At 46.5% G+C, this 19,363-nt stretch overlaps 1 protein-coding gene across 8 annotated transcripts in view; it reads right to left on the bottom strand.

Annotated features, from left to right (window-relative positions):
• The window catches only part of LOC128686390 (protein similar), a 688,895-nt gene that overhangs the window by 245,175 nt on the left and 424,357 nt on the right, over positions 1–19,363 (bottom strand). For 4 of the 8 annotated variants that reach the window (XR_011393121.1, XM_070093683.1, XM_070093682.1 and 1 more), the window contains exons 1-2: positions 11,724–11,992; positions 10,280–10,467 (exon numbers count right to left, since the gene is read on the bottom strand). Coding sequence is in view for 7 of the 8 variants with exons in the window: in XM_070093683.1 (XP_069949784.1) it covers positions 10,280–10,467; positions 11,724–11,977 (442 nt within the window). In the remaining variant the exon portion in view is untranslated. Of the gene's footprint in view, positions 1–10,279; positions 10,468–11,723; positions 11,993–19,363 lie in introns of those variants that run through there. The other 4 variants (XM_070093685.1, XM_070093687.1, XM_070093688.1 and 1 more) reach the window with 1 other exon arrangement.

The raw sequence follows: 19,363 nt of genomic DNA, 5'->3' as shown, positions 1-19,363 counted from the left end.
GGGTGGTGGTGGTCAGAACGAGTGATGAAGGGTGTGGTGGTGGTGGTGGTCAGAACGAGTGATGGAGGGGTGGTGGTTGTCAGAACGAGTGATGGAGGGGGTGGTGGTGGTGGTCACAACGAGTGATAAAGGGTGTGGTGGTGGTGGTCAGAACGAGTGATGGAGGGTGTGGTGGTGGTGGTCAGAACGAGTGATGGAAGGGGTGGTGGTGGTGGTCAGAACAAGTGATGGTGGGGTGGTGGAGGTGGTCAGAACGAGTGATGGTGTGGTGGCGGTGGTCAGAACGAGTGATGGTGTGGTGGTGGTGGTTAGAACGAGTGATGGAGGGGGTGGTGATGGTGGTGGTGGTCAGAACGAGTGATTAAGAGTGTGGTGGTGGTGGTCAGAACGAGTGATGGAGGGGTGGTGGTGGTCACAACGAGTGATGAAGGGTGTGGTGGTGGTGGTCAGAACGAGTGATGGAGGGGGTGGTGGTGGTGGTCAGAACGAGTGATGGAGGGGGTGGTGGTGGTGGTCAGAACGAGTGATGGAGGGAGTGGTGGTGGTCAGAACGAGTGATGGAGGGGGTGGTGGTGGTGGTCAGAACGAGTGATGGAGGGGGTGGTGGTGGAGGTCAGAACGAGTGATGGAGGGGGTGGTGGTGGTCAGAACGAGTGATGAAGGGTGTGGTTGTGGTGGCCAGAACGAGTGATGGAGGGTGTGGTGGTGGTCAGAACGAGGGATGGAGGGGTGGTGGTCAGAACGAGTGATGGAGGGTGTGGTGGTGGTCAGAACGAGTGATGGAGGGGTGGTGGTGGTCAGAACGAGTGATGGAGGGGTGGTGGTGGTCAGAACGAGTGATGGAGGGTGCGGTGGTGGTGGTCAGAACGAGTGGAGGGGGTGGTGGTGGCCAGAACGAGTGATGGAGGGGGTGGTGGTGGTGGCCAGAACGAGTGATGGAGGAGGTGGTGGTGATGGCCAGAACGAGTGATGGAGGGGGTGGTGGTGGTGGCCAGAACGAGTGATGGAGGGTGTGGTGATGGTGGCCAGAACGAGTGATGAAGGGTGGTGGTGGTGGCCAGAACGAGTGATATAGGGGGTGGTGGTGGTCAGAACGAGTGATGGAGGGGGTGCTGGTGGTGGCCAGAACGAGTGATGGAGGGGGTGGTGGCCAGAACGAGTGATGAAGGGGGTGGTGGTGGTGGCCAGAACGAGTGATGGAGGGGTGGTGGTGGTGGCAAGAACGAGTGATGGAGGGGTGGTGGTGGTGGCAAGAACGAGTGATGGAGCGGGTGGTGGTGGTGGTCAGAACGAGTGATGGAGGTGGTGGTGGTGGTGGCCAGAACGAGTGATGGAGGGGGTGGTGGTGGTGGTGGTGGCCAGAACGAGTGATGGAGGGGGTGGTGTCAGCATAGTTGCTGATCCCCTACATGTGTTTTATAGCTTATGTGAGTATCATAGTTAGTACCATCCATATGTTTTACATACACGACCCCTTTGCTAGGCCTAGTGACTAGTTTGTGTGATGTCACATGATGCCGTGGTGAGCCCTTCGCACCTGGGATCCTTCTCAGTTCCCCGTAATCCAAGCAGGCGACAGGACAGGGCTCTCCCCCTTCATCCTAATATAAGTGTTATCATCCAACAAGAGTGTTTAACTCTAACCATCATATCTCCTACGAACCCCCACTATAATGGTGGTGGTCAGATCGATTGATGGAGGGGTTGGTGGTGGCCAGAACGAGTGATGGAGGGGGTGGTGGTGGCCAGAACGAGTGATGGAGGGGGTGGTGGTGGCCAGAACGAGTGATGGAGGAGGTTATGGTGGTCAGAACGAGTGATGAAGAGTGTGGTGGTGGTCAGAACGAGTGATAGAGGGGGTGGTGGTGGCCAGAACGAGTGATGGAGGGGGTGGTGGTAGCCAGAACGAGTGATGGAGGGGGTGGTGGTAGCCAGAATGAGTGATGGATGAGGTGGTGGTGGTCAGAACGAGTGATGAGGGGTGGTGGTGGTTAAAACGAGTGATGGAGGGGGGTGGTGGTTACAACGAGTGATGGTGGGGGTGGTGGTGGCTAGAACGAGTGATGGAGGGGGTGGTGGTGGTTAAAACGAGTGATGGAGGGGGTGGTGGTGGCCAGAACGAGTGATGGAGGAGGTTATGGTGGTCAGAACGAGTGATGAAGAGTGTGGTGGTGGTCAGAACGAGTGATAGAGGGGGTGGTGGTGGCCAGAACGAGTGATGGAGGGGGTGGTGGTAGCCAGAACGAGTGATGGAGGGGGTGGTGGTAGCCAGAATGAGTGATGGATGAGGTGGTGGTGGTCAGAACGAGTGATGAGGGGTGGTGGTGGTTAAAACGAGTGATGGAGGGGGGTGGTGGTTAGAACGAGTGATGGTGGGGGTGGTGGTGGCTAGAACGAGTGATGGAGGGGGTGGTGGTGGTTAAAACGAGTGATGGAGGGGGTGGTGGTGGCCAGAACGAGTGATGGAGGGGGTGGTGGTGGCCAGAACGAGTGATGGAGGAGGTTATGGTGGTCAGAACGAGTGATGAAGAGTGTGGTGGTGGTCAGAAGGAGTGATAGAGGGGGTGGTGGTGGTCAGAACGAGTGATGGAGGGGGTGGTGGTGGTTAAAACGAGTGATGGAGGGGGTGGTGGTGGTTAGAACGAGTGATGGTGGGGGTGGTGGTGGCCAGAATGAGTGATGGATGAGGTGGTGGTGGTCAGAACGAGTGATAAGAACATAAGAACGAAGGAACACTGCAGAAGGCCTACTGGCCCATGCGAGGCAGGTCCAAGTCTCCTACCGGCTTAAGCCAATGCACCCAACCTAGTCAGGTCAGGTCACATTGACTTAAGGGAGGAACACGGCAACCGACCTGGTAGCACAAGCTATCAGGTCTAACTCACACCCACCCACATCTACTCATGTATTTATCCAACCTATTTTTAAAGCTACACAACGTTCTGGCCTCTATAACGGTACTTGGGAGTTTGTTCCACTCATCCACAACTCTATTACCAAACCAGTACTTTCCTATATCCTTCCTGAATCTGAATTTTTCCAACTTAAAACCATTGCTGCGAGTCCTGTCTAGGCTAGATATTTTCAGCACACTATTTACATCCCCTTTATTTATTCCTGTCTTCCATTTATACACCTCAATCATATCCCCCCTAATTCTACGTCTTTCTAGAGAGTGCAGTTTCAGGCCCCTTAGTCTATCCTCATAGGGAAGGTTTCTGATACATGGGATCATCTTTGTCATCCTCCTTTGTACATTTTCCAGAGAATTTATATCCATTCTGTAATACGGTGACCAAAACTGTGCAGCATAATCTAAATGAGGCCTAACCAAGGATGTATAGAGTTGAAGAACAACCTGAGGACTCCTATTATTTATGCTTCTTGATATGAAGCCAAGGATGGGATGGTGGTGGTTAGAACGAGTGATGGTGGGGGTGGTGGTGGCTAGAACGAGTGATGGAGGGGGTGGTGGTGGTCAGAACGAATGTTAAGATTTCGTTCGGATTTTTAACCCCGGAGGGTTAGCCACCCAGGATAACCCAAGAAAGTCAGTGCGTCATCGAGGACTGTCTAACTTATTTCCATTGGGGTCCTTAATCTTGTCCCCCAGGATGCGACCCACACCAGTCGACTAACACCCAGGTACCTATTTGCTGCTAGGTGAACAGGACAACAGGTGTAAGGAAACGTGTCGAAATGTTTCCACCCGCCGGGAATCGAACCCGGGCCCTCCGTGTGTGAAGCGGGAGCTTTAGCCACCAGACCACCGGGCCTGGAGGTGGGGGAAGGAAGGAGGGGGTAATGAGAACAAACCCATCACAAGAATGATCATGTAAGAACAACATAACATCACAACAATAACAATATCACAACAACAAAGCAACAATATCACATCACAACAATAACAATACAGCAACAATACAACACGCACTAAAATTAATCAACAAGTATTTAACATAAAAAATAAATAAAACTGCAATAAAGGTGAATTAAACTCACCAGGTAAAGCATTATGGGGAGGCTGGATTTACAGCATTATAAGGAGAGTAATACAGTATTACAGGGAGGGCAGTCAACTTATTGCTTGAGTTCCTGCTAACACCACCGTTTTTTTTTTTTCTCGTCAGCCTCGCCCGTTTTCTTTATCATCTTGGGGCCCGTTCTCTTATTGTCCGTCCCGGAATCCTTTCTCATTATCCATTCCCGTTCCCTCTCTCACTCTCTCTCATTATTCAAGCTCGTTCTTTCAAAATCATACCAGCCCCTTGTCTTTCATTAACAAAGTTTACCCACAGCTAATCCGTGAACACAAAGCTTTAAGCTGACATATCATTGTACATGTTTTGACTGCCTTTGTAAAACTCGTTAATGAGAGGGTAAAGCTGAGACACACTATCTGTCTGTAATATATCTCGTGTACCTGTAATCTACTTTGTGATGTTTGTGTTTCACCAATTCTACCAGCCTGCTCACTAGGGGATGAGGGCAAGCTTAAGAAGAGAGCCACGAGGTACCTAATAAATGTACCTACAGAAAGAGAAGAGAGTGATTTCTTGTATATCTAATATACATGTAATGTAATCTGATGCTATCTTTAATATTAATTTACATAACTGAATTTTCCTTATTCCTGGTTTATCTCCTTTTATTGTAGCTACGTTTCGCATAGTTAAACTACTTACCTGTTTTAACTTTAAGGTTTAAACAACAATTATCATAACGACCCCAATGGAAATTAAGTCACTTTGACTTTTGTGGGTTTATTCTGTGTAATCTACACATATGTATGATAATTTAACTGTATTTGTATGCACCTGTACCTGAATAAAAACTTACACCTATCTGGACGTGGAGGATAATACTCTTTGTCCCTTTATTATGGAGGGACTATAGCTGGCTACACACAGACGGCATTTGGAATATAAGAGGAGAATGGTCACAGTCATGGTTAAGTGAAAAAGGTAGAGAAGAGGCAGCCACCAAGAGGACTAAAGGTGATGGTCTTACGAGACCTAGTTGAGAGGGTGATACTACTTCTGAAACTGTTCACCCCACCCTTCTAGCATGACAAGTGGCGTGCAGTGATGATGATCCAGATAGATCCAAACCCATGGACCTTCCATTCAAACTGCTCCTGAAAAAACCATACCCCCGGCCGGGATTGAACCCGCGGTCATAGAGTCTCAAAACTCCAGCCCGTCGCGGGTTCAATCCCGGCCGGGGGTATGGTTTATTTGCAATCGTGTCATTACGATTTCTTAAGTCAAACTGCTCCTGCTAAGCTTCTAAGAGTAATTAAATGCACTGCTAGCATACTTAAAAACAATATTAAGTGACAGTGATGACATTTTACTTGAAGTGTTAAAGCAGTAGTTGTGTGTTGGTAAAACTTGAGTTCTCCCTCAAGTATGAGAGTTTCTGGGAAACTGTCACAGGACAGAGTTGCTATGACAGCAAAGGAGGTTAAGGTTAGGTAAGGTTTAACAGGACAAGTGGTTCTTTACGTGGGTCTTATTCATGTGATGACCCGTAGCTGGAGCTTTTGGTCATTTGACCGAGACCTTCCGCTGGCTTACCCCTTCACCCCTTAAAAAATATGGTTATAATTATAACCATTGTGTCAGTAAATGATAGTCACATACCGACCTTAGTTTGTTTACACTCTCCCCCTGATAAATGAAATAGGGATACCTGTGTAAACAGATTTAGATGCAAACAAAAAGCGCACTACAAGGTAGTTAACACTGCAAATGATATAGTCGAAGTTTTGGCTGCGAACACTGAGTATGAGGTATATAAAGACTTATGAGCGCCAACCTGAACATGTAAGCTATAATCATATAGCCAACAGAGATCTTTTAGTGCCAAGCAGTGGAGAAGAATAGCGAGAAATATTAAACATGTCTCGATATTTAAGAGCAGTGTTGGACTGAAATCAAAGCCAGTGACGGGCTTATCAGAGCCACAGATATTAAGCCCAACCAACAAGTCTCCAGCACAACAACTTTGTGTTTTGCAAACATACAAAGTCTCAAGCCAAGGATAAACAAAACACTACTGATCAGAGATTTGCTTATGGAATCCAGTGTATTATTTGTAGCTTTTACTGAGATTCAGATAAACAAAGATTTAATAATTAAATATAGACTCCTGGGTAAACCTGAGGCTGCAGATTTTCTCAAGAGCAAAATAAAACACTAATCATATTAAAAAACTGAGCGAAACTTAAATGCATCAGATTCAAAGAGAGAGAAACAGGGAGCAAAGATCTATAACTGAAACTAAAAGAAACTTAGTAAAATACTGAAGTCCCGGTACAATTCTTGTGTTCAAGACACAGGGGCAGTGACCCCCCTAAACAAATCTTCAGGTCACCCTCAGGTAACTCTCCCACACACACCTGGATGGACCCCTTACGCTTACACCTGGATAAATCCCCTCCATGAACACCTGGATGAAACTCCTACATAAACACCTGGATGAAACTGGATGCATGCCTGCCACTACCTTCCAGAGTCCTACTCTGGAGGACTGGCGTGCTTTCTGACTGACCAGTACAAAGATGGTGAAGAAGGAGGAAGGAGAGAGTGAAGGTTGCTAGCAGTGTTGATGAGAGAAGAAAAAACATCGTGAAGGTGGTCGATCAAAGTTAAGAAACATAGCAAGGAATTATCACCTAAGTATAATTAGGTGATTACAACTAGGTGAGCATATCTAGGTGAGCACAACTAGGCGAGTACACAGATATGAGAAGATTGGTGACTCGGTGGGGGAGGAGGGGGAGAGGGGCGACTAATGGGAAGGGGGTGGTGAGAGAGGCGTAGAGAAGTGTGTGGATTGGTGTGCGGGGGAGGACACTACGATGTTGCACTATCATAAAGGCGAGCAAGAAGCACCTGACATCTCAGTAGTAGCGCATGATATTGCTGGCAGGGTCAGCCAAGTGCATCACTCATACACGTCTCACTACACTCTCCTCCCTAACTCCCTTATATGTGTATGTGTGTGTGTGTGTGTGTACTCACCTATTTGTGGTTGCAGGGGTCGAGTCCTAGCTCCTGGCCCCGCCTCTTCACCGGTTGCTACTAGGCCCTCTCTCTCCCCGCTCCATGAGCTTTATCAAACCTCGTCTTAAAACTGTGTATGGTTCCTGCCTCCACTACGTCATTTTCTAGGCTATTCCACTGCCTTACAACTCTATGACTGAAGAAATACTTCCTACTATCTCTCTGATTCATTTGTGTCTTCAACTTCCAATTGTGGCCTCTTGTTTCTGTGTCCCCTCCCTGGAACATCCTGTCTTTGTCCACCTTGTCTATTCCACGCAGTATTTTATATGTCGTTATCATGTCTCCCCTGACCCTCCTGTCCTCCAGTGTCGTCAGGCCGATGTGTGTGTGTGTGTGTGTGTGTGTGTGTGTGTGTGTGTGTGTGTGTGTGTGTGTGTGTGTGTGTGTGTGTGTGTGTGTGTGTGTGTGTGTGTGTGTGTGTGTGTGTGTGTGTGTGTGTGTGTGTGTGTCCAGTAGGGAAACTGTCTCTCTCCCCTCCTTTTCTGCCTGACCATGAACAAGGTCACAGAGGATCTGATCAGCAAGCTCTCAAAATCTAGTTCCTGGATGACAACACTCAAGTGGGCACCACAGAATTCCTTCTTTAAGACTGATCAGAATCATCATACAGCAAGGAGAGAATATAGGCCTCTCCCTAAAACCTTCGAAATGAGATCTGATGTTCTCCAACGAACACACCATCGAACAAGCCACAACTGCCTTGCAAGAAGTCAAGGACGTTTATCCCTCTGATTGCACTCTCCTTGGTGCCCCATTTGGAACTAATGCTATCAGTGAAAATTTGAAATTCAAGCGGATGGAGACCAGGATCAGTGATACTTATGTTCATGATGTCTTTATCGTCTCACCAAGTCCCTATCCCTCCCTAAAATCACTAATTTTAATTATCCTCTTTGTTAGCACTAAACTGAGAAAATACGATTTCACCTTAAGAGACACAGCACAGACAACACAATTTTCTTCAAATATCTGTTAAGTTATACCATAAATCAAGGAAAGATCCTGGACTTCACCTTACGAAGCAGGCAAAACAAATGCGATAGTAATTATGGATACGTAGATTATAGTGGAAAAATGAACATGTTATTAGAAGACGAGGGAACTTACGTGCCCCTTAAAGTCTATGCTTAAAAAAATTACCAAACTTTTCCCTGGAGGAATTACAGTATGAACTAGCCACACTTTGTCAGATTAGGTGGACTAGAGATACATAACGCCTCACAGATTGCCCCTGTCAGTCTTCTTATTCTCCTCCAATGGATCCAACAAGCTGAAAGAAACCACGGAACGGGTGGAGTTTGAACCCATGGTGAATCCTAAAACTCCAGGCCAGTGTGTAAACCACTTGGCCAGCTGGCTGATTCCTGAATCCCGCAAACACAGTGCAAATCGGTGAGTTCACACAAATATAAACACACACATACACTGTTGGCACCCAACACAGTTGGCACCCCACACAGTTGGCACCCCACATACACAAGCAACCGTTATCCAACTTTACTAGTGCCACACCTCCATCTCGCTAACTCTTCTCCTCCCAGATACATACCAGCTAAACTTGCCTCTCCTGCAGTCTGGATCCAGACCACCGTAACATCTTGCCCTACCCTCCCTCTATCAACACACCACCACCACCACCACACACTCGCTGGCGGGGTGTGTGGGGAAAGAGGGCGGGAGAGGTTGATAAGGGATAGAAAGATAACTCCAGAACAGTAATATACCAAGCAGCACTTGATTAAAGATAACTCAAGTATAGTATTATAATAAGTGGCACCTGATGAAAGGTAACTCTAGCAGAGAAATGTTATAAGTTATGTGTAAGTGCAGTAGCTTCTGGAAGTACTCAGGTGCTGGGTAAATAGGCGTTCTGTGTACCTAATAACACAACAAATCTTAGCAAGCGGAGTGTCGTTTACTTTTATTACAAAGGTTAAGAAAATAACTTGACACAAGTCATTAACAAATTATGGCCAGTTTGATGGTTGGTGCGCGGCCTATGACAGTAGTGGCGGCAAGATGAAGTATCACCATCACCAGAAGCACCAACAGCACCAGCAGCACCAACAGCACCAACAGCACCAGAAGCACCAACAGCACCAACAGCACCACCAACAGCACCAGAAGCACCAGAAGCTCCAATAGCACCAGCAGCACCAGAAGCACCAGCAGCACCAACAGCACCAGCAGCACCAACAGCACCAACAGCACCAGCAGCACCAGCAGCACCAGAAGCACCAACAGCACCAGAAGCACCAGCAGCACCAACATCACCAGCAGCACCAGCAGCACCAACAGCACCAGCAGCACCAGAAGCACCAGCAGCACCAGCAGCACCAGCAGCACCAACAGCACCGGCAGCACCAACAGCACCAGCAGCACCAACAGCACCAGCAGCACCAGCAGCACCAGAAGCACCAGAAGCACCAACAGCACCAGCAGCACAAGAAGCACCAGCAGCACCAACAGCACCAGCAGCACCAGCAGCACCAGCAGCACCAACAGCACCAACAGCACCAGCAGCACCAACAGCACCAGCAGCATCAGCAGCACCAGCAGCACCAGCAGCACCAGAAGCACCAACAGCACCAACAGCACCAGCAGAATCATGTTACAAGGACAGCATGGAGAACACTAGTAGTATCAGATAACTAGTGCATGATACAAGGACTACTAATGCATGATAAAAAGTGTAGAACACTAGTAGTATCAGATAACTAGTGCATGATACAAGGACTACTAATGCATGATACAAAGTGTAGAACACTAGTAGTATCAGATAACTAGTGCATGATACAAGGACTACTAATGCATGATACAAAGTGTAGAACACTAGTAGTATCAGATAACTAGTGCATGATACAAGGACTACTAATGCATGATACAAAGTGTAGAACACTAGTAGTATCAGATAACTAGTGCATGATACAAGGACTACTAATGCATGATAAAAAGTGTAGAACACTAGTAGTATCAGATAACTAGTGCATGATACAAGGACTACTAATGCATGATAAAAAGTGTAGAACACTAGTAGTATCAGATAACTAGTGCATGATACAAGGACTACTAATGCATGATAAAAAGTGTAGAACACTAGTAGTATCAGATAACTAGTGCATGATACAAGGACTACTAATGCATCATAGTAAAGAACACCAGTAGTATCAGACAACTAGTGCATGATTCAAGGACATATGACTGACCTGCCTGACAAAGTGCTCGAGTTTTGAGAAAGGCCAGAGTCAGCCTCATGACAGAGGCCTTGTCGAGCTGTGCCACAGTCTGTGGTGGGAGGGGCAGAGCACTGGCCAGCTCGCTGAAGATCTCGCTCTCCTTCCCTCGACGACATCTCGCAGCATCCCGAGATTTCTCTTTCCGCTTCTCACTGTTCCTGAAAAACAAAAATTCATTTTACAACAATATTACCAAACTATCCATATTTCTCCTGGCAAAATACCACCACAAATTATTACGTCAACTGCCCACTAACTACAGTATTAAAACAAGAATAACGACCACTAATAACTGGATCCGTCCTTGTACATTAACATATATGCTGGGATAATTATCCTAATTCAACAGTAACCTCCTATACGTGTACAGGTTACTAGTTACACTGGTACCAAAGCCACATAGATTTAACATATGTCTTGAAAGGATAAGCTCAGTGGTATTAGGTGTGTGTTCCAGAATAATACCATTAAGATAGAGGACGCAAATTAGACTGGCCATGACGCTCCCACCACTGCCGGAGACGAAGAATCACAGAACCTTCATGTCCCAGGATTTTTTAAGAAGGGAAAATAAATGCTGGTGTAGGAAACAACAACACTGAGCAAAAGCTTGACAATTATACAAATCACAGGAGACAATCACAGGCAAATACATCATCTAGTACATGGTACTTTCTCACGAATGTAATAGAATCACAATATCTTCCTGGAGAATTCGTATCTACCGACCTACTACTACCGCTGTAGACCCAGAGTCCGAACGTCACACATCAAAATCTTTAAAAGAATGCTGAACCTTGCATAGTCCATAGCGACGTAGGTTTAGAGCAGGTCACTGCTGACTCTTACAATGATTTTTCAGCAGCAATTCCGCCGAGAAGTCATCAAAAGTAGAGAGTACGAGAATAGGTTAGGTTAGGTAAGATTTGTCAGGAAACACGACAAGTGTTTCCTGACGCGAGGTCTTAGTCATATGAGCTGACCGAGGCCTTCCACTGGCTTACCCCTCCGCTCCTTTAAAAATTAAGGTTATAATTATAACTACTAGTCGATGTTACGAGGATAGTATGAGGCGTAACTTGTAACATCCTAAACTGTTGTCAGCTAGCATGGGTTAACAAGATGTCCTAACCACTCTACACACCAGGAGACAACACAACAAATACAATGGATGTCCCACTCTTCAACATCCCCGTCTAATATACAAGACAATTGACAAGAACTCCAGTGTCAAGGGATAACATGACAATTTCAAACAGGCAGCTACTGACCAGCCGGGGTATGGTGCTTACAGTGGACTAGGTGCAACGAGAATCAAAAGCCTGGTTGACCAAGCCATCAGCCAGAGCCGAGGGGGTGATGATCACTGGAACCATGAAGAGGTTATATTCTGGGGAACAAGTGTTTGAAGTACCTGCGTCTGTGTAGCTGGAACCAGCTGACTGGATATCTGAAGGTAGGACACGGTATGCCTAGGGTGGGCCTGGGTGACACGTCTAGGGAAAGACTGGGTGACGTGCCCAGGGTGGACCTGGGTGACGTGCCCAGGGTGGACCTGGGTGGCGTGTACAGGGTGGACCTGGGTGGCGTGTACAGGGTGGACCTGGGTGGCGTGTACAGGTTACACTGACCTTCCAATAAGACATCTTGAGTGAAAGTGTTGATCATGTCTACACAAAAATCACACACTAAGAATCTTATTTCCGCTTCTTTCCACAACATCTTTAAGAAGCTGAGTGATCTTTCCACGGTGTTTTACAGTAAGGACCTTTTTTAATCCCTCTAAAATACAATTCCTTCTTGACAAGCAGAAATTACTTCTTCCTGCACCTTGGTTCCTGCACGGGGCTGAGTCGAAATATAAAGCACACTTTTATATTCTCTTTCATTTTCTCCACGTGGGTTTGTCTGTGTTGTTGTCTTACAAATCCACTGACATAAGGCACTACTAACACATCTGAGGTGTTGCTACACACTATTTACTAAACTACTAATGTACTAAATGTTGCAAACATCTTAATCTTCTCGAAATACTACGCGACGGTCTGGAGTTTTGAGACTCTCTGACCGCGGGTTCTATCCCCACCCGTGCTATGGTTTGTTTGCAATCGTGTCATTACGATTTCGTGAGTCAGTTACTACAGTTTTCTTCACAAACACCGTGACATTTTTTTCATTACTAAATGGTAACAAAGTGGTGACCGAAATTTTGAGTAAGAACCGTGTATTTGTTTGTAATATTTGTAATAACCCCAAATTTTTTTTCAATAATATACAGGCAAATGTACTGATGTCTGGTCTCATACAGCCCAGTACCGAGGTCTCGTGTACGTTCATACAGTGCCAGCACCCTGCGCAGTTACACTAGTGCCAGCACCCTGCGCAGTTACACTAGTGCCAGCACCCTGCGCAGTTACACTAGTGCCAGCACCCTGCGCAGTTACACTAGTGCCAGCACCCTGCGCAGTTACACTAGTGCCAGCACCCTGCGCAGTTACACTAGTGCCAGCACCCTGCGCAGTTACACTAGTGCCAGCACCCTGCGCAGTTACACTAGTGCCAGCACCCTGCGCAGTTACACTAGTGCCAGCACCCTGCGCAGTTACACTAGTGCCAGCACCCTGCGCAGTTACACTAGTGCCAGCACCCTGCGCAGTTACACTAGTGCCAGCACCCTGCGCAGTTACACCAGTGCCAGCACCCTGCGCAGTTACACTAGTGCCAGCACCCTGTGCAGTTACACCAGTGCCAGCACCCTGCGCAGTTACACTAGTGCCAGCACCCTGTGCAGTTACACCAGTGCCAGCACCCTGCGCAGTTACACCAGTGCCAGCACCCTGCGCAGTTACACTAGTGCCAGCACCCTGCGCAGTTACACTAGTGCCAGCACCCTGCGCAGTTACACTAGTGCCAGCACCCTGCGCAGTTACACTAGTGCCAGCACCCTGCGCAGTTACACTAGTGCCAGCACCCTGCGCAGTTACACTAGTGCCAGCACCCTGCGCAGTTACACCAGTGCCAGCACCCTGCGCAGTTACACTAGTGCCAGCACCCTGCACAGTTACACCAGTGCCAGCACCCTGCACAGTTACACCAGTGGCTACACAGTGGATCATCCGATTTGGTGCCAAAATCATACGACTCTAGGTGAGTGGTGCGGCTGACAGGTGTGAGAAGGCAGGTGTGGAATTACTCGGCCTAACTGTGATATTCTTATCGCAGATAAGACTAGGCCTATGACAGTCGCCGTGGGCAAAAATTCCGGTGATCCACGTCTCTGGGTGGCGCCTCCACGATGGCGACTGGCATGAGTCAACGCATGGTGTGGTACAGTCAGGATATAAGGACGTGTATACACATCAGATGGCAATCTCAACAGTAACTTATTTTTGTATTAATGGTACACAACAGCGACAAGTTGATGACTAACACACATGTGCAACCCGTGGATGTCTTTAGTGTGGATATCTTTATTGTGGACATATTTGGGTAAGCAGTGACTTTATCAATACAATACTGACATGATGCGGTGCAAGAAGAGAAGAGGTAGTCTGAACTGTTCAGTCCCTCAGCCTTGATAGGAGGTGTTCAGTCCTTCAGTCTTGATAGAAGGGGTTCAGTCCCTCAGCCTTGATAGGTGGTGTTCAGTCCTTCAGTCTTGATAGAAGGGGTTCAGTCCCTCAGCCTTGATAGGAGGTGTTCAGTCCTTCAGTCTTGATAAAAGGGGTTCAGTCCCTCAGCCTTGATAGGTGGTTTTCAGTCTTCACAGATATAAAGCAGATGGACGGGTTATTGAGGTCGTGGTGTTAAGATGTAGTGGTTACTGAAAAGGGCTGCGAGCTTCTGCCAGCAGTAGTACACCATCTGCAGCAGCTGTATGAACGCCTGGCTCCAGTCTACCCTGAAGAACACACGGTACCCACCCACACCCATCTTAACACTTGCACCAAGATCAGAATTCAATTTTTTTTTTTCAAATCACTTAAGTAAGAACACAGTCTTCATCTGTGTCAAGCTTGTGTTGAATAGTGAGAAGTGCGAGACAAGTCGAACCTGGAAGTGCCTGATCAGGCAGGTTGTGATGTAGGCCTGCCAGCCGCTGGGAGCAAGTCTGGTTTACCAGGCAGCTAACAAGCCTGGCCTCAGGCTAGTGTGTGTGACAGGTAGAACTCTTGAAAATTGTCTCAGGAAAGTCACAAGTAATCCATGAAGACAATAATGCTAAGTACTGGTGTCGAGGGTAAGGCAGGAGAGTGTTACAGTGATGGCAGACGTAAAGCATCACAGTCGTCACTAGCTGCCCTCAATTTTATCTTAACTTGCAGGCCTACACCAGCGGCTGCCCTCCCCTCACATAGAGAGGTATCACAGAGTGCCACAGTGTACCATTGTAGGTGTAGATCCGTACTGGCACCACCAGTGCCTAGTGACATGCAGGGAGTGTGTGGAGGGCGAAGTTGAGGGAGAAGGGGGGGGGGGTGTTATGGCTGGCATGAGGCACATGACAAAGATCACTGACAAAGGTGTTTTTCATCAGTAACTTCCTTACCTCACCATTCTCGTTATCCCTCACCCTCCTACCTTATTATACCTGTAACCAGTTCAGAGACTTCTCTCGCATCATCCAGGTATTAGACCAATTCCACCTGTTAACCACCTAATTAACCAGTCTGTTGCTGCCAATGGCCTGCATAACTATCACAACCTGGCTAATCAGGCGTTTGTTGCAGGAATTGGTCCAGTTTCCCAATGAAACCCCGTTTTCTGCCTTGGTTCCAGTAATATTTCTTACATTTGTAGGTTTCAGGTTGAAGAGTCTAGGAACAGTATATAAAACACAAGAGGAGCACCACAGAACAGAAAGAACATGCAAAAACACCTAAGTATAATAACTCCAGTTGATTAGTCTTTTAAATAAAACAATAAAGCAAATGCTACGAAGGCCAGGCCAATGACAAGCTGGATAATGATATATTTTAAAGCGAGAAAAATGGCAGTGGTGGCAGTATTGAGTTTACTTGCATTTATTCCTTGAAGTACTGTTCAGTACTGACAGTACCGTTCATAGAAGGTGAGAGAGATCTGCACACTGCCATAACATACTGGTGAGAGAGATCTACACACTGTCATAACATACTGGTGAGAGAGATCTACACACTGTCATAACATACTGGTGAGAGAGAGCTACACACTGTCATAACATACTGGTGAGAGAGATCTACACACTGTCATAACATACTGGTGAGAGAGATCTACACACTGTCATAACATACTGGTGAGAGAGATCTACACACTGTCATAACATACTGGTGAGAGAGAGAGCTACACACTGTCATAACATACTGGTGAGAGAGATCTACACACTGTCATAACAAACTGGTGAGAGAGATCTACACACTGTCATAACATACTGGTGAGAGAGAGCTACACACTGTCATAACATACTGGTGAGAGAGATCTACACACTGTCATAACATACTGGTGAGAGAGATCTACACACTGTCATAACATACTGGTGAGAGAGATCTACACACTGTCATAACATACTGGTGAGAGAGATCTACACACTGTCATAACATACTGGTGAGAGAGAGCTACACACTGTCATAACATACTGGTGAGAGAGAGCTACACACTGTCATAACATACTGGTGAGAGAGAGCTACACACTGTCATAACATACTGGTGAGAGAGATCTACACACTGTCATAACATACTGGTGAGAGAGAGCTACACACTGTCATAACATACTGGTGAGAGAGAGCTACACACTGCCATAACATACTGGTGAGAGAGAGCTAGTCATAACATACTGGTCAGAGAGATCTACACACTGTCATAACATACTGGTGAGAGAGATCTACACACTGTCATAACATACTGGTCAGAGAGATATGTAAGTGTCTTCAAGAGAGCTCTTGATAAGTTTGTCAAATAATTTCCTGACCAGACGTTGTGAGGCTTGTACACTGGACTGAATGCGGCCAGTAGTAAGAGTCTGGTCGACCAGGCCTTGATTCACCAGGAAACCTGGTCCGGGACAGGGCCGCGGGAGAGCTGACCTCTGAAACCAACACTGAGTTATCTTCCTGCTCTTAAGCCATGATGGCTCGGCTTGTAAAGTTCATGGGTTACATATCTGGCTATCTGCTCTTTTTAACGTCCTCTCAAATGAACATTACAGTATGATGTTAATGCGAGTATTGTGCAGTTTAGTGCCGCCATCACTCTGCTGTCTATTTCGTCAACTATACTAAGAGGATCTGTCATTGTACATTAATGTCTATTACACAATTTATGTGGTTACTTTAAAGTTACTCAAGACGATCCCGGTGGTTAGTGCCCTAGAGCAGCCCAGGCTCAAACTGGGTGATGGCCTGATCAGCGAGGCTGTTGATGCCAACAAGCACCACAGCCACGCTGATCCGGGACCTGGGGAACTTACCCAGCTCTCACTTGAACACAACTAGGTGTTTCTTGGTAATTCCCCTTATGTATGAAGAAGGGTGTTGAAAAAGGATGAAGGCTAAATACCCACGTCGTGCCAATCTTGTATAACCTACTTGTCTGCAGGACCCAGCGGGATTCTCACTTCTAAGAACTTATCCCAACCTCCGCTCAGCACTTCTCAAGTACCACACTTACACTGTCTTGTAGCAACCATAAGATAATTAACAGATGATTACCTATATGATGACTGTAATATATATAAATGACGGTAATGTCTACAAGAAATAACTACACCTAATGGGGTTTGATAGACACATTGTGACCCTTGTAATAATGTTGTGTTGCGCCACGGTTCATGGGAATGGAGAGGTAAAACTCGAACCATTCGGTTAATTGAAAGACTAACGTAAAGGTCTCAGAAGTCAAAATAACTGATCACACATTCAAAGATCACCAGAGTAATCATGATGAAAATGACAAGCTGGATTACCTAGAGCCTTCGGATGATGATAATCCTCAAGACATTTATTCTCTCTAAACTGCAATATTACTGTACTCTTACAGCCCCTTTCATGAGAGCTGAAATTACAAAACTGGAACACGTACAGAGCGCCTCCAGTGCCTGCATAAACTCAGCCAAGTGCCTAAATTACTGACAACGCCTGCAATCACTTGACCTGGGAATATAAACACATATGCAGTATAATATGATCCTTTACTGACAACGTTTCACCCACACAGTGGGCTTTTTCAAGTCACACACAGATCTACCTGGGGTGGAAGGTACGGGAGTATTTATAGTTATGTTCAGAATGTTGAGGTCAGGTGGAGAATGCTGCATCTGATGATCTACTGGGTGGAATTATAGAGTCTTGGGTAGCTTGGCAGGGGAATTGGACAAGTTGTGAGTAGATCTTCTAGAGTGTTCTATGTTCTTATGTGGGATAGCGATGAAGAAGTTTCTTGGCGAGTGGTTCAGCTATGTTATAGAAGCCATTGTTCTGGTTGAAATTGTTGGTTATAGAGATAAGCGATGATTCCAGGATTCTTCTGTATTGAGTGTTGTCTTCTGTGGCTATAAGTCTTGAGTTTCTGTAGTTAATTAAATCGTTGTGTGAATTGCGATGTTGTACACAGGCATTCCTTGCATCGTCAGTCCTGCTTGCATATTGGTGTTCTGAAATACGTGTTTGGAGGTCTCTTGATGTTTCGCCCACATATAATTTGTTGCAGTCATTACAACGGATTATGTATACCCCTGCAGAGGATGGAGGCTTGTCCTGTCTACTATTGGTGATGTCCTTGATGGTCGTGGTTGTGGAGGTAGATACTTGGAATGATGTATTGGAAAAGATGTTGGAAACATGTTTGGCAATGGAGTTGGTGGAGAGGACTATGTATCTCTTCTCGGCAGTGTCTTCTCTGGGTGTGTTGAAGATGTTTAATGCCCGCCGTCTGCAGTCTCTGATGAAGTGACGAGGATAGTGGAGTTTAGAAAATACTTGTTCAATTATAGTGCATTCTTCCTCAAGGAACTCATTGCTGCAGATTCTGAGTGCACGCAGGAAGAAGCCTATAATTACACCACGTTTGGTTCTGGTGTCGTGGTGAGAGTAGAAGTGGATAAGATCGTTTTGGTTGGTGGGTTTTCGATAGACTTTAAAACGAAGTTCGTGGTCAGCTTTGCAGAGCAGAACATCAAGGAAAGGAAGAGTGTTGTCGACTTCTTCTTCAAGTGTGAACTGGATTGAAGGCTCGACCTGGTTGAGCTTGTCTTGGAGAGCTTGAACGTTGAAGCGTTTAGGAGTTATGAGGAGAATGTCGTCAACATAACGGAGCCAGGTGACAGACGAAGGAATAATGGTGGAGAAACGTTCGGCTTCTAGATGTTCCATGTATAGGTTCGCCAGGACCGCACTGAGTGGCGAACCCATGGGTAGTCCAAAAGTCTGCTGAAAGAGGTGATTTTCGAAAGAGAAACACGTAAAGCCAACACATAGTTCAACAAGGTCGATGAAATCGCTGGCTGCAATGGGAAGATCAAGTGAATCGTCAATTTTCCTGCGCAAGAGATCGATGGCTTGTGTAGTAGGTACTTTGGTGAATAGGGAAGTCACGTCAAGGCTGGAAAGTTTCTTGTTCCTGATGTTGATGTTGCGAATGCGATTGAGAAGATCACCCGAGTGTTTGAGATGTGTTGGACTGATAGTGCCCAAGAGTTTAGAGAGGTGTTTTGCGAGAATTCCTGAGAGCTGGTGGGGAGCACTGCCTATTCCCGAGGATATGGGCCTCAGTGGGATACCAGCAGGGTTACCACAGCGAATGTTCAACAGAAGATCAGACTTACTAGGAAACTACAAACACTCTGCGATAATAGTAATTGGAAAAGTTTAGGAAGACCTGAAATTATTCAAAATCTTTCATCTCGTCCACTGTCAACCACAGAAACTGAAGCCCTCAGCTTAGGCCTCAAATTCGCAACAGGAGTTACGAAACCAAAACAAGACCTCAATTTCATCGCCAAAAACTACAGACACAATGACTCCGACTTCCAAAAAGGCTATCTTCAAGGCATCATCTCAGCAGCCATCTCAACACGCAGCT

This window comes from Cherax quadricarinatus, chromosome 43, assembly GCF_038502225.1.
Source record: "Cherax quadricarinatus isolate ZL_2023a chromosome 43, ASM3850222v1, whole genome shotgun sequence".
Lineage (NCBI taxonomy): Eukaryota > Metazoa > Arthropoda > Malacostraca > Decapoda > Parastacidae > Cherax > Cherax quadricarinatus.
Note: the sequence above shows the minus strand (reverse complement) of the source record. Positions and strands in the feature narration are given on the sequence as shown.